Below are 15508 nucleotides of genomic sequence, written 5' to 3'. Positions count from 1 at the left end.
GACACATGGCGATCATGCGCTTGTCAGCGTATGGTGGTGGCGTCACTTCCGATGGGACAGCCGCCGTTTGAAATGAACGGCTGGATGATGGCATCGTTCTTTACGACCTGGATCGGACGGTGGAGATTGCTCTCGGGCGGTGATATAAAGCCCGCGACTCCTTTTCCGCCGCATTGTTGCTTCACCCTCCTCCAGCGCCCCTCTATTTGTTTCCTTCTCCGGCGACCTTGCCCCTCAACTCTTCGGCAACCCCCAGGCCCCAGTCGATCATCTCTTTTGCTCGTAAGACCCTTTTTCTCGCTCCCTACGTTTTCTTCTTTCTGTTAATCGTTTCATTCAGTCGGTTTCCCTCCATTCCTTGCTCGAACCTTCCCTTTTGGTCCCGCATTCTTGTCTTTCGACCATGACTAGCACCTCGCAGTCGACCGGCGGCGCTCCTGGTCTGTGGTACACGACCATGGAGAGCCGTTTTGACGAGGAGGACGCGTTGCGTCTCGCTCGGACTTACGACATTCCTTCCGACCACCACATAGTACTAGCCACACCGGCCGATCGACCTCATGAACCGTCGTCCGACACCGTTCTTTTTTTCCGAGACCAATTTTTGGCCGGGCTACGCTTTCCACCCCATAAGTTTTTCTTGCAAGTCTGCAAATACTTCCGCATCCCGCTCGGCCAGCTAGTTCCGAATTCCATAAGGTTGCTGAGCGGGGTGATAATTCTATTCAAACTGAACGGCATTCCCCTAGACCCCAAAGTTTTCCATTACTTCTACTACCCCAAGCAGGCCGAGTGGGGAACTTTTGTTTTTCAATCTAGGATAGGTTTCGTTCTTTTTGATAACATGCCGAGCTCCAATAAACATTGGAAGGAGCACTTTTTCTATGTGCGTTTCCCCGAGCCGCCGACCTTCCGTATCAAATGGCAGACGGCGATGCCAGCGCAACCAGAGCTCGGCAAGTTTAGAGGCGATGCGGCCTACCTTCATGCTGCCGATCGGCTGGTCGGCCAACGCTATCACATCGACAAGCTGCTCCTCCCGGGAGTAATGTATATATTCGGCTTGTCTTCTACCCCGGCCGATCTGCCCTGCAGTATGAGTAAGTTCCCTTATCATCCCGTTTGTTTTGTTCTAACTGATTTATTTTTTACTTCTGCAGCTGAAGTTATGTGGCGCGACAAGGCTACCGAGTGGCTGAAACTGCGAGCCGCCGAGATCGAAGCGGCAAAGAATAGGGAGGTCGACAGCAATCTTCAACAGGCGACCGGGGTATGTTGCTTTGCTTTGTTGGTTTTTTTTTTTTTTTGGATCGAGCCTCTAACTTGCTCATATTCGTTCGCAGAACTGGGTGGAGCAGATTGCCATCAGCAATCGCCTAGCCGAACTGGAGGACAAGCTGAAGAAGCTCAAGGCCGCGGGGGACAGCAGACAATCGACGGCCGCTCTGGAGAAGGCCAAAAGGTTGTTGGAAGCTGAACGGGGTAAATCCTCTGGCTTGACGAGCGAAGTGGCCCGCCTAGAAGCCTTGGTCAAATAGCGGGATAAGGAAGTAAAGACCGCGACCACCCGGAAGCTTAAAGCCATCGAGGACATGGACCGGATGAAGGTGGAGAATCGGGGACTAGAGCAACATGTTAAGGAGCTGGACACCTCGTTGACTACCGAACGGGAAGGCCGTTCCGCCGACCAGACTAAAGCAGAGGGGGCTTTGAAGGACCTTCAAGTTGCTCTTGACGCTTCCAAGGTTACTCTCAAAGAGTATCAAGATGGGGAGCCAGGCTGGGCGGCGGAAGCGTGCAAAGCATACGTCCGCTCGGATAAATTTGGCGAAAAGTTCAGCGACAAGCTGTCCTTAACTTTTGAAGAGGCGATCAAAGTGGCGGTGGACTATATGAAGACCAAGGGCCACATACCCGCCGAACTGTCCGTCCCTCCCGAAGATCTAGCGACCATGATGGGTTCCATCCCCGACTCTCTTTTTAATTTCGATGATTGAATGAGAGTCTGTTAAGTTTCTTTTAAGTATCTACGCTCTTCTATACGCTTGCCGCTCGGGGCAGATGTTTATAAATTTCGTCTGTCCGTCGCTTGGCTTGAATGGATTTTTTCTTTTGTTATTCGTTTGCTTGACCAGCGTCCAATCTCTAACTTTCGTCTTGGTCATAATTTTTCCGTGTCAAAGTACATTTGGCAAAGGAGTCGCCTGGCCATAAGATGGCTTCTTTCTAGCTATCACAACCGACCCGATCACCGTTCAGCCCTTTCAACCAAGGACCACGCATAGAGTCATTCGTCTGACGGCCTTACCGGCTCTGGTTGCCCATCTTTTAACATCGAATTTTATCACCGTAACTCGACTACCTTCCGGTCGTAAGGCTTATAGACACCGATCCGTCTCTCGATTTTTAACGTCGGAGCTCGACGGTATTCCGTTCGGAGGGTTTATAGACGCCGGCTCGTCTCTCGATATTTAACGTCGGAGCTCGACGGTCTTCCGCTCGGGAGTTTATAGATGCCGGCTCGTCTCTCGATATTTAACGTCGGAGCTCGACGGTCTTCCGCTCGGGAGTTTATAGACGCCGGCTCGTCTCTCGATATTTAACGTCGGAGCTCGACGGTCTTCCGCTCGGAGGTTTATAGACGCCGGCTCGTCTCTCGATATTTAACGTCGGAGCTCGACGGTCTTCCGCTCGGGAGTTTATAGACGCCGGCTCGTCTCTCGATATTTAACGTCGGAGCTCGACGGTCTTCCGCTCGGAGGTTTATAGAAGTCGGCTCGTCTCTCGATATTTAACGTCGGAGCTCGATGGTCTTCCGCTCGGAGGTTTATAGACGCCGGCTCGTCTCTCGATTTTTAACGTCGGAGCTTTATAGAAGCCGGCTCGTCTCTTGATATTTAACGTCGGAGCTAGACGGTCTTCCGCTCGGGAGTTTATAGACGCCGACTCGTCTCTCGATATTTAACGTCGGAGCTCGACGGTCTTCCGCTCGGGAGTTTATAGACGACGGCTCGTCTCTCGATATTTAACGTCGGAGCTCGACGGTCTTCCGCTCGGAGGTTTATAGACGCCGACTCGTCTCTCGATATTTAACGTCGGAGCTCGACGGTCTTCCGCTCGGAGGTTTATAGACGTCGGCTCGTCTCTCGATATTTAACGTCGGAGCTCGATGGTCTTCCGCTCGGGAGTTTATAGACGCCGGCTCGTCTCTCGATATTTAACGTCGGAGCTCGACGGTCTTCCGCCGGAGGTTTATAGACTCGTCTCTCGATATTTAACGCCGGAGCTCGGCGGTCTTCCGCCGGAGGTTTATAGACGCCCGTCTCTCGATATTTAACGCCGGAGCTCGGCGGTCTTCCGCGGAGGGTTTATAGACGCCGCTCGTCTCTCGCTCGAGCTCGACGGTCTTCCGCCGGGGTTTATAGACGCCGGCTCTCGATTTTTAACGCCGGAGCTCGACGGTCTTCCGCAAGGGTTTATCGCTGGCTCGTCTCTCGATTTTTAACGTCGGAGCTCGACGGTCTTCCGCTCGGAAGGTTTATAGACGCCGGCTCGTCTCTCGATTTTTAACGTCGGAGCTCGACGGTCTTCCGCTCGGCGGGTTTATAGACGCCGGCTCGTCTCTCGATATTTAACGTCGGAGCTCGACGGTCTTCCGCTCGGAGGGTTTATAGAAGCCGGCTCGTCTCTCGATTTTTAACGTCGGAGCTCGACGGTCTTCCGTTCGGAAGGTTTATAAACGCCGGCTCGTCTCTCGATTTTTAACGTCGGAGCTCGACGGTCTTCCGTATAATATACCTCCGGCCAAGCAGTCCGGGGCCTTCGATATCGAGCGTGAGGCTCGGGAAATATACCTCCGGCCGAACGGTCCGGGGCCTTCGATATCGAGCGTGCGGCTCGGGAAATATACCTCCGGTCGAACGGTCCGGGGCCTTCGACATCGAGCGTGCGGCTCGGGAAATATACCTCCGGCCGAACGGTCCGGGGCCTTCGACATCGAGCCCTGCGGCTCAGGAAATATACCTCCGGCCGATCGGCGCGGGGTCTTCGTCATCGAGCCGATGGCTCGGGTAATATATGCCCGGCCTACCGGCTAGGGGTCGAGATCATGAGGATGGTAGAATTTTTCGGCATTGTCCATCTTCACGTTCCCGACCAGGTGCGTTCCCACAGACGGCGCCAAATTGATCCTGTCCGAAGGCTGAATCAACGGACGCTGGGCACGTGGCGCTCCCCGGCTGCTGACGTGGATCTTCGACTGGTTGCACGAACCTCCGGCAAACCTGCACAGAAGTCGGGCCGGGAAGGGGTTCCCGGCGGCGACCCTCCGACGCTCAAGTCAGGCAAGCAAGCAACAGAAAAAAGTGACCCCAAAGGTGTTGAACGCGTACCTCCGGCGAAATATGAGGCTCTTTATATAGAGTGGTGAGAGAGCTCCTACACGTCCACTGAGGCGCATACATGTCCGCAGTCCATACCTCGGTATGTGTCTGTCAGAAAGCTTACCTGACGCCATACTGCTACAGTCCAAGTATGTCCTCGATGGGACAACAGAACACCTCGTTGTCAGACTTGGAGTATGGCCTAGCCATAGGACTTGACAGCTGTCATAAGATGTTCTTGTCCTTCTCTACCGACCACAGGACGGGGCGTCCGTCCGACCGGCGGGACGAGGAGTCCGTCCGGCCAGCATTCCTCTTACGCCCGGCCGGACGACCCTTACATCGGTAGGGTACTATGTAGGGACTGTTAGCAGTATGTCACCTTCTCTTAGGCCTTTCGCTCGGCTCCTTGTTACTGTTCCATTGAGCGTCGGAACCCCGACTTCTGTCGGGGGCGCCTTTTGCCTTCGGCTATTCACCGGTCGGCCGGCCGGGGCCGGTCGGGAGGTCGGCCCCTCCTTCTCCGGTCGGCCCTTGGCCTTTTGACTCCAGCGTGGCATTGACCCCTCAAAATGGGGGTCCCTTGTTCTAACCGCCGGATCAGTTAGTATAACATGTTAAAATAAATATATCAACTTAATTAAAATTATTTAAAGTTTATTAAAATTTTAATAATATTTTTTATAATACATAGGTATTATTTTTGAAGGGGAGTCTTGGCGTAACAGTAAAATTATTATCATGCGATCAAAAGATCACGATTTCAAATTTTGAAAACAATGATCCTTTTTCGGAATCCGTTATAGTAATTTATTTCTGGGATTTTCGAATATCATCCTAGTATCACACTATTGCATAAGTATGATATACCCTTATTTAATTTATGGGCGATATTTAATTAAAATTAAATATAGTATTATATTATATACGTGAAATGATGCCATATATAAACCAATTCTTCTTCTCTCATATCTCTTCTTAAATTGTCGCACCTGATATAAAAGATCAGGCTTACTCAACCCGTGAGCAATATGATGGATCTTCTTTTGTTTTTTTAATAAAAAAAGAATATTATTATAACGATTATGATAACTAAGGATGCCATTTTATTTATTTTTTTTAAATTAAAAATTGGAAAAAAAAAATTGGAAAAGTTTGATATATCTTTTGAAAAATTTGCCAAACTTAGCCAGAATTATCAGCTAAGCACGTTCATTGTCCATTAGAAAGCAAAGTTTCGAAGCTCTTCTTTGAGCTTGCCATTCGACAGATTCCGCCGCCGGCGTCGTCGGATGGCAGCTGCACGCTTACAGAACTCGCCGTAGTGTTGGTAGGTTCGAGAAGGAACTCCGATGGCCGCTTCTACATCGGTTCTGATGGCTCTTCTCCCTCCTTATCTACCCCCAAAACCGACTTCCCCGGCTTCCAGAACCCTACTCGCCTTCTCGCATCATAACAGATCCTTTCCGACTCGGCCTCGCTCGGCGGATTTTATCCGTTTCCCGACTGATGTTCCTCGTTGCTCCTTCGACGAACAACCGTCTATTTCCGGGGACAGCACCACAAGGTCGATATGGCTTCCTTCTGTCTGCTTCACTCCTTGTGTTAAGATTCCTTCTTTTTGTTTTTTTCTTGACGGAGCCATGTCCGTAATTCTGAGGTAAGTTTGCTTCCGCGAATTGGGACCTCCGGAATTGAGATTTTACACAAGTTACAGGTTTTGTTAGGTTTCTGGACTTGTGACAGAAAGCACAGATTGTTGAGTTGTTTTGAGGTAATTCCAATTTTCCAAGGCCGACAGTAGAATCCTCGGTTTTCACTAATTGAGACGTCCCGCTAAATATAACTAAATTGATCTCGTCCCTGGTTTAGAAGACGACTTCTTTCCAACGAATAAGCACATCGTTGGTATATATGTCTCTCTATCTATCCATCTATCTATATAAATGTTTTCTCTTATATTCGTAGTCTAAGTTCTCTTATATTCGTAGTCTAAGTACAAAGTATGGAATTTTGATTGGATAACTAAACATATCGGGCTCATGTGTGCATATTTTTTCAGCTTCTGCATCATTGAAGGTCCAGAGACAGTCGAGGGATTTGTCCAAATGCAGATGCAAGAAATTGATGACAATATTAAAAGCAGGCGCAACAAGATTTTTCTTCTCATGGAAGAGGTGATTCATGAACATAACATATCTACTACAATGGGAATAGGGATATCTATAGTAACCTGAATTATTTGCTATTCTTTACAACTATACTATAGGTGAGAAGGCTGCGGATTCAGCAGCGTCTTAAGATAGCAGAACATAGTGATGAAGGCTGTGAAGACAATGAACTACCTGATATCCCATCAACTATTCCATTTCTCTCTCATACGGTGCGACTGACTGAATATTTGGCAATTCATTTTAACATTTTTCAGATTTTAACTCTATTTATTGGTTGAACAGACACCCAAAACATTAAGGCAGCTTTACATGACATCATTCTGTGTTGCATTTGGGATAATTGTGTTTGGTGGTCTTGTTGCTCCAATTGTAAGCTTTTTCCAATCAGTCCTTTTCCATGCATTCTTGTTTATCTTCTCCAAATAGTGGAGTAAAATTCTTTGCTGATGTGCTTTTATATTTAGTTGTTTTCTTTTCCTCATAGAATAATGTTTTGTGACAAAACGTGATGATACCTATTATTGGAGAACATGCATATATGGCATGCATTCTGGAACTTTTACTACCAACACTAAACACATTTCTGACATATATTCATTGAAATTGATGATAAACAGAAACTGGAACTTAAGATTCAAAGAAAACAACAAACTTGATTTGTTGTTCTTTCATGTCATTGCTTGTGAGAGGAAAAAATTTGGGAGAAGTTCATATTTTCCAAAACTTAAGTGTGACAAGGCAATCCACCCTGAATTCGTGGTCCTAGTTGGATAGAAGATATAGAAAAGAGAAACAGGGAGTGAAGTTAGTAAGCCTTGTTGACGAGTTAATGAGAGGTAAAAAATAAGTGAACTGAAAGGAAGAATATGATGCCTTTGTTATCCCCTGTATTTTTCTAAATTTACTTAAAAGTTAAATGCTAGTTGATGCAACATGAAAAATTTTGTAGGCGGGGGCAGCGTCACAAGGAGAGATAGATGGTCAATTTGAAATTTTAACTGTGCATGATCGAGATACATTGTGTTGATAGATTACTGAAATTCGATACTACTCCATACAAAAATCCTTCTTGTGCCACTAAGTTAATCATATCTATGACTATTATGTCATGTCTGTTGGATCAGATGAGTGCGATAGAGGGGGGAGGGGGTGAATTTCGCGCTTTTAAAACTTTTCTTTTACTTTAGAAAATAGAGTCGTGCAGCGGAAAGTAGAATGAAAAAGTCGTTCAGTTACTTGGTTCGAAGTCTAGGTCGACTCCTACTCCAAGGCCTGCGATCTTTGATCGCACCGATGGACAATCCACTATAACCCTTCTTTCCGAAATCCTCGGAAAGAAGTAGATCGTACAAATGAGCAAGATAGTAACAACCTACTATCTTACTAATAAATGAATACAATGCAAGCTAAAAATTATAACGACAAATATTGAAGTTGAAGCTTTGGTCGGTACTTCTGGACGGAGTAGCTTGAAGAGTTGTAGGAGACGTGTAGCACGAGCAGCTTGCAGAAGAGAACTTTGAGTCAATCAGAAAGCCTTGTACAGCCTTAGACCTCGAGCTTCTTTTTATAAGATCGTCAATGTTCGGTCGACCGATCCCTGAGTTCGGTCGACCGAACCAGCTTCCTTCCTTCCTGGCTGAGATCCGATGCTGATTCGATCTTCGGCATTAATTGATCATTAAGGGTTCGGTTGACCGATCCCTTTGTTCGGTCGACCGAACAGGCTCCTTTCCTGTTGGTCAAGATTTGTCGTGATTTGCATTTACTGCACCTTTAATATTGATCGTTCGGTCGACCGATCCTCTGGTTCGGTCGACTAATTAGTGTAGTTTCCTTCTGCTTTTAATCGTTGTTGATTAAACTGACTTGTGCTAAGTCATCCTGGTTCGGTAGATCGATCCCTACATTCGGTCGACCGATCCGGTCGAACCTGCAACACAGATTTAAACAAAGTATCCCTGCAACACAAAGGTTAGCACAGTAATATATAATGCATGAGTAATATAAGACTATAGGACTGTCTTGATCTCAACTTGGAAACCTTCCTGGTTTCTTCAGTTGGATCAGCGACCTTAGGTTGTTCCCTTCAGGAACCCGACCTCACTGTCGCTCCTCCAGTTGTTTATCTCAACTTACCTGCCAAACATGGTCCTCCAGACATGTTTGGATTTGTCTGCTCAGTGTCTGATCGCCTGATCCACTAAGACCTTTCCTGCAATACTATATTAGCCAACAATAATAATAATGCAGAATATAATGGTAAACCTAAACCTAGATTTACCGAGATCCACTGGTCCGGTCGACCGGAAACCATCCGATCAATCTTGCTTGGAGTTCACTCCTCCAAGACTTCTCGTTACCTAAGGTTATCTCCCCCTAGGTTTTTCACCACTTGGCTTCACTCACTAAGACTCAGTATTCGGCTACTCAGGGATCAGGTCTTCCAAACCTATCCATCTGGCTTCCACGATATACCGAGATTTCCCTTGCCTCAGTATTCGGCTACCCAAGGATCAGGTCCTCCAGATCTATCCACCTAGCTTCCACGATCTATCGAGATTTTCCTTGCCTAGCCTGCAACTAAGACTTCCCTTGCCTAGCCTACAACTAGGACTTCCCTAGATTAAGCTCCATTCTTAACATACTTAAACATATTTGTCTGACATTAAAACCTTGGAGGTCAATTGCACCAACAATGTCAACACTCGAGACCCCTTGGCGTGCTACAACAAAAATCAAGATGTATTGAAATAACTATTATTTTTTTAGATTGTGTCTATAAAACAAAATATCAAAACTATATTATTTCAGATGAGACAAACTCTCTCGAAACTTATGTATATAGCTAACTTAGTTATACACTTGTTCTATCTTTTTTTTTTTTTTTTTCCTTCTTTGTCTCCATCATCCTTCCACCTCCAATTTGTCACTAACATCATACATCGGAATGCCGACACGGTACAAAAACAATATCGTTCTAGTTAAAGGCTAAAACTCCATCATGGCTTGAGGATTTAAATTTCGATTTCATTATATTATAAGGATTTATTTGACCCACAAAATATATTTTGATACCATTCATTATGCACTATTTTCAACCATTTACACCAATTTAAAAAATATTCTCTTCACTATAGTCTGTATGGAATAGGTTATTTATATCCAAGTAGACCATTGTTAGGGTTTTTAAGAGACCCAAATTCCTCTTGTTTGATTACCTTCACGTGTTAACAATATTTTACCTCTTTGAATGATTTCTCCCTTGGTGTTGCATCAAGTGGTATCTAACTCAAATTTGGTCTTATTTTTTTGATATGGAATCATGACTCGATCCATTGAAATCCTCCTCTTGGCCCCTCCCTCAAGTCCTTGTCTCTTAGACTGATCGACTCTTAGAAGATCTCGCTTCCTCGAACTATTAATGTGCGTTGTAGATTTGCCTTCCAGATCCTCTTCTAGTCTGATCCTCAACCACATTTGCATCCCTTTGTGCAATGTAGCAGAGAGCCACCCCTTGTCGAACCCACATTAGATTGCTGAGAAGGTCCTCCTGGGATCCTCCACTAGTGTTAATTTCCTTGATGGAGAGAATATTTTCCTGGTTCCTTACCACTGTAGATCCACCTTATTTCTCCTTGTTGAAGCCGAATGTCGATCAACTTCCTAATTTCTAGGGATCAGTTTTAAGGTTAGAATCTGGTCCAACCTCCTTGCAAATTAGAATGGGAAGTTTGGGTATAATTCATCACACCAACAGGTGGAGATTTGTGCACGGCAATTTCAACAGTAGATATACTGATATCACCTCAATATAATCACTTTTTGAAAATTATTTCTTTTATTTAAACTTTTATTTGTTTAATCAATTTTCTTTATGACCTTTGTCTTTCTTACAAAAGCCTAAATTCCATGACACTTTAGCTCTCATTTGCTTCTCTTCTTTATTCCTATTTTATTATGCTACCTTATTTTATAATTTTTAAGATGTTTTCAACACGTCATCAATCAGATAATGCTAAAATTGTTTCCATATTTAGTAACTTGTATTTTGAGACCAATGGTCCTTTAATGAGGTCCCTGACACCTCACCACATATAAGGAACATTTTATATGCCATTAACTATGACCCAAACCTACAATTTTAACTTCACCAACAAAGAAGAAGCACGACATGAAATGGTCAATTTTCATTAACTTCAGGAATAATAGAAATTTAGGTGTTGAAAAGCTATAGAATGTTCTTTTGCGAACATACCAAAAAACTTCATGAAGTAAGAAATAAATTTGAACAAGCAAAATTATATTGTAGATAGAAAATTTTCCAATTTATGGATGAAAGAGAAGGTAGAAGTGGCAAGTAAGGGGATCTTGACAATCAAGGGTTTCAACTTTGTCTCTGTTAGATGGAAGGAGGGAGTGCTGAGGAAAGAGTTAGGTAAAAAATAATCTTAGTGAGCAAGATTTATAGCTAGGGCCAGCAAGATAGCAGTCATTTTAGAGAATTCTAGCAATAACAACCAAGCCTTTATTCCACTAAGTGAGGTTGGCTATATGGATCCTCCTATGCTATCGAGCTCGATTCCCTACTATGCCCTCATCTATATTTAAATGAATTTGATCTTGATTTATTGTTGCTAAATAAGTCTTCTTTGGTCTCCCTCTTTCTCGATTAATATGCGTATTTGTCATGGTCTCATATCACCTTATCGGAGCATTTATTGGCCGTCTAATTCCATGTCCATACCATTTTAAATGCGTTTTTGGAGTTTTATCTCAATAGGCACAACTCCGATTTTATCTCATATGTTCGCACATCCATCTTAACATCCTTCTCTCCACAACTTTTATCTTCTTCTCATTTGCTTAATTCATATCCAATATTCAACTCTATATAACATAGTAGGTCTAAATGTTATATTGTAAAATAACCCTTGAAGCTTTAGAGGTACCTTACGTCTTGCAATCACAAAAACACCTAACATCCTCCTTCATTTCAACTATCCTGTGTATATTCTATGTGAAATATCTATATCAACCCCTCCATCCTATTGTAAAAACAATCCTAGATACTTAAAACTCTCAATTATATATAACTCATCTCTTATCTTAACAATTACCTTACTATGTTTATTACTACTAAACTTAAATTTCATAAATTCTAGTTTTACTCTACTAAGCCTAAAATCTCTCTCTTATTTATAGTGTTTTTCATCAAAATTCGAGCTTAACATTTACTCTTTCACGTGTTTCATTGACTGAAATAATGTCATATGCAAAATTAGATTGTTGGGTCATGACACTTCACTAGCTGTCACAATGCCTCGTCTTCCTTCGGACTCCTCAACTCTTTGATTTGGTTCATTTCCCTTCTCCAAAAATAATCTTGTCGAGCAAGATTTTGAGGGCTAGGAGGGCAGGATGGATTGAAGGGGAGGGAAAGGAGAGCTAAGAATCTTGTTGAGCCAAGAGAAGGGCATTCAGTATCCTCACTCTCTACTTCGGAAGGCAACAAAGAAGAGAAGACAAGGGTGAACTGCAGCAGTGTTTTTAAAATGGCCAACATGGGGAAAAGTTTGGCTGTGAATTAAAAGTGGAAAAGGGAGATGGACAGGCAGACAAACTGAAGCTAACACATAATGTTACAATCAATCTATGTTGCATGGATACGGGTATTGTATCGGACACGACACGGAAAATTTTAGAAATATAAGACACGATACGGCTAGGATACGATGATTATTAAAAAATATAAAAATAATATATATATATATATATAGTAAAAAAATTAAAAATCCTATAATAGAAAACCATATTGCATCAATCATAATATCCATTACAAACAAAAGTAAACATAACAAAATATAAAACACCAAATCCATCTTAAACAAGTAAAAAAATTAAACATCCATATCGCTCTCATCACCAACACCGCTTTCGTCAATAAGTAATTAATTTATTAATTAGTCCTCATAAATTTATTGTTTTTGCAACTTTTAATTTTTTGCAATTGAGCCTAAACGTATCTGGAAATGTTTCCCATCCGTGTCCTAGCCGTATCCGATTAGTTAAACTTTGACACCGTATCCGATTAGTTAAACTTTAAAAAAGTTAATGACGGTTTTTGCCATATCCGACATGCGTATTTGCATGTCATGTCTGACACTTCAATTTTTTTTTGTTTTTTGAGTGTCCATGCTACACAACAATCAATATTTCATCTTAATTTTTATTAATTAATTAATTAACTAATCAAATATTGAAGTTTATTTACGAATGCTTAGAAAAGTGTGGGGAAGTATCAAATAATTGCTGACTCTTTTAATAACATCAGCAGTAGATGTAGGAATGACAAAAATTGGCAATGTTTTTTAAAGCATCACTATAAAAGTGTCAGCATTTGATGCTTTTTTTGTAGTGGTTTAGCAACATCCTTTTAGTATTTCATTCTCCTATACAAAAATGATCTCTGAAATTACCACAAAGAAAGTAAAACATGATAATAAAGAAACTGTTATGCCACTGTCTTGTCAACTAGACAGATCTTCCGTTTGTTCTTCTTAGTGATGATATTTTCTTAAGCATGATATTCATATTGCAATTACATGTGAAGTGCATTGTTCTAAAAGACAAGGAGGAAATGAATTAGCTCCTGATTGTAATTTTCTTCTATTCTTGGGAATTATGGTAGATTCCAAGGAATTTGCTTCATTCTAAAATAATGACAAAAAAGACATTATTTATTTAAATATGTTATATCCATTTTGTTAGAATTTAGGGATTTGGATTAAGAGGAATTCAGTTACCCATAAACGATGTATTAATTAGATCCATGGTTTCAGTTTGTTGGAATTCCTTATTCCCATGTAGTTCAGTAGCTTGTAAAAATTTCTGCTGATTTCAGTATTTCATGCACATTTGAAGTGGTAATATGAAATTATAAATTATTGCTGCTTTTACCTATGTTTCTGATAACTATAACCAATAGGCAAATGATTTCTTACACGATACCTTGCTGGATTAGAAGAACAATTATTTGATGATCACGACTATTGAGATTCATCACATAAAATTGAATTTTAAGACCTGTTTGTTTGTTATTGCAGCTGGAGCTAAAATTAGGACTTGGTGGTACTTCCTACGAGGATTTCATAAATAACTTGCATTTGCCTTTTCAACTAAGGTATTCCTATCTCAAAGGAAAGATCCAGTACAATTTTTTTTAGAATAAATTTTGCCTAAAGTTTTTCTTTTACTTTTGTTTAGTCAGGTAGATCCTATTGTAGCATCCTTTTCAGGTGGTGCAATCGGTGTGATATCAGCCTTGATGGTGCTCGAAACCAACAATGTTCAACTACAAGAAAAGAAGAGATGCAAATACTGCCATGGTAGTGGTATGTTATAATTTTATGCTCTGGTACTACAAGCATTGCTTCATGTTTTTTTTGCTTATGGATGCATGATTAGTGATGCCGTTCGACTTTCTTGGCGTACAGGGTATTTAGCCTGTGCTCGATGTTCTGCAAGAGGTTTGTTCTCGAGCATAGGGACAAATTCAATTTCTGATGTTCGCAATGATTCTTTACAGCTATCTACTACTAAAAGGTGTCCAAATTGTTCAGGGACTGGAAAGGTCTGGTTCTACCTTAATTTACACTTCTAATACTTTTTCCAGTTAATTGCTCTGCCACCCTTCTACAAATGGTCAATTAGGCCAAATTTTGATATATTATTCGATATCTCATTAAATCGTAGCTAGAAAATCCAGAACTCGTGTTCACAGAGTTAATAGATGATTGATTGAACTCCAGTTCATTAGCCGTTTCCAGATAGTCCATCAATCTCCCCCATCAGCCAAGGAAATATATATTTGAAAAAAAAAATGAACCAATCATTATGAATTGATTATCATGGGTAAGGGAAGCCTAGTTTTCCTACTTTTACAAGGATTAAACAAGAATACCTACTGACTAGGATGCCATAGGTGACTGCTTAATTTTGTAAAATTTGAGATATTTATCAGCAGTTAAAAAGTTTGTCTAAAGGGATCATTGATGTTTTTATGCAAATATGCTGTTCTACTCGACATGTTATCTTATCACTTCATTTAACCACACTCTACCTAATTTCTATGGTTTTCTAGAGATATACCTCTTCATCTGTCCTAATCTGATTGGATTTTTGCAGGTTATGTGTCCAACGTGCCTGTGCACAGGAATGGCGATGGCAAGTGAACATGATCCGCGTATAGATCCTTTTGATTGAAGTGTTAGGGTGATGTTTCCTCGTTCACGGTCTTTTAATAAGACAGTTATTTTTTAAAGGGAATGTTGCGATGCACCTGAAAAATTCTTCATTTGCTGTCTATTATAAAGCCTTGGCTGGGTGACTAAGAGGTTACATTATTAATTGAGATTTAAGGGTTCAAAATTCATTATAATTTTCTAAAAACCTGATTGCTTGATCAGTCAACTTTAGTTTTCCAAATTGAGAGACCTTTTGAAACATGGATGCTTGCTTAGGGGTGGCAGTGTCAACTTGAGTACAGGAGGAATTGGATGACTTTCAGATTAGTGAGTGACAGTGAATTAGGGAAATGAGAGTGCAAGAGGAATTAGCATGAGTGATCCTTGATCTTTGTTTGGCCAACATGGATTCCAATTGGAGAACTACAGTCTCCAATCAAGTTTGTTTCTTGTGTGGAACTTATTGCCATGGTACGACCATGTGCCGGTGATGGAGTTACTTTGAATGTTCATCAGAATATTGCTCAAGTTTTCGTTGATTGAGAAGGATAACCTAGTTAGAAATCTTTAAATTTTATTTTGAATCATTAATTAAAATTTCATCTAAGTTGTTTTTTTTTTAAAATTTATTATATATATTTTTAATAGGATTTCTAAAAGCTTTTTAGAATTTTATTGTCAAATTATAGAAGAGCTTAGGATCTCA

General features: G+C 41.7%; 1 protein-coding gene across 2 annotated transcripts; it reads left to right on the top strand.

Moving 5' to 3' along the window:
- The first annotated feature begins 5571 nt into the window (after window positions 1-5571).
- On the top strand, window positions 5572-14990 carry LOC121985393 (protein ORANGE-LIKE, chloroplastic-like). 2 transcript variants are annotated; one of them, XM_042538822.1, is made up of 8 exons: window positions 5572-5949; window positions 6445-6559; window positions 6652-6765; window positions 6839-6925; window positions 13663-13739; window positions 13823-13950; window positions 14053-14189; window positions 14744-14990. In XM_042538822.1, the coding sequence occupies exons 1-8, from the start codon at window positions 5735-5737 to the stop codon at window positions 14819-14821; spliced, it is 951 nt and encodes a 316-aa protein (XP_042394756.1). In that variant the 5' UTR covers window positions 5572-5734; the 3' UTR covers window positions 14822-14990. The 2 variants fall into 2 exon arrangements, with proteins under 2 accessions (XP_042394756.1, XP_042394757.1); XM_042538823.1 differs by lacking the exon at window positions 5572-5949 and adding an exon at window positions 6020-6156.
- Window positions 14991-15508: the final 518 nt, after the last annotated feature.

This window comes from Zingiber officinale, chromosome 5B, assembly GCF_018446385.1.
Source record: "Zingiber officinale cultivar Zhangliang chromosome 5B, Zo_v1.1, whole genome shotgun sequence".
In the NCBI taxonomy this organism is placed as follows: domain Eukaryota; kingdom Viridiplantae; phylum Streptophyta; class Magnoliopsida; order Zingiberales; family Zingiberaceae; genus Zingiber; species Zingiber officinale.
The sequence above is the reverse complement of the archived record's forward strand: the minus strand, read 5'-3'. Positions and strand labels throughout refer to the sequence as shown.

Coding starts and splice junctions, on each gene's coding strand:
- LOC121985393 (XM_042538822.1), top strand. CDS start 5,735: ATGGCCGCTTCTACATCGGTTCTGATGGCTCTTCTCCCTCCTTATCTA. Junction 5,950..6,444: donor TCCGGGGACAGCACCACAAG/GTCGATATGGCT, acceptor ATATTTTTTCAG/CTTCTGCATCATTGAAGGTC. Junction 6,766..6,838: donor TTCCATTTCTCTCTCATACG/GTGCGACTGACT, acceptor TTGGTTGAACAG/ACACCCAAAACATTAAGGCA.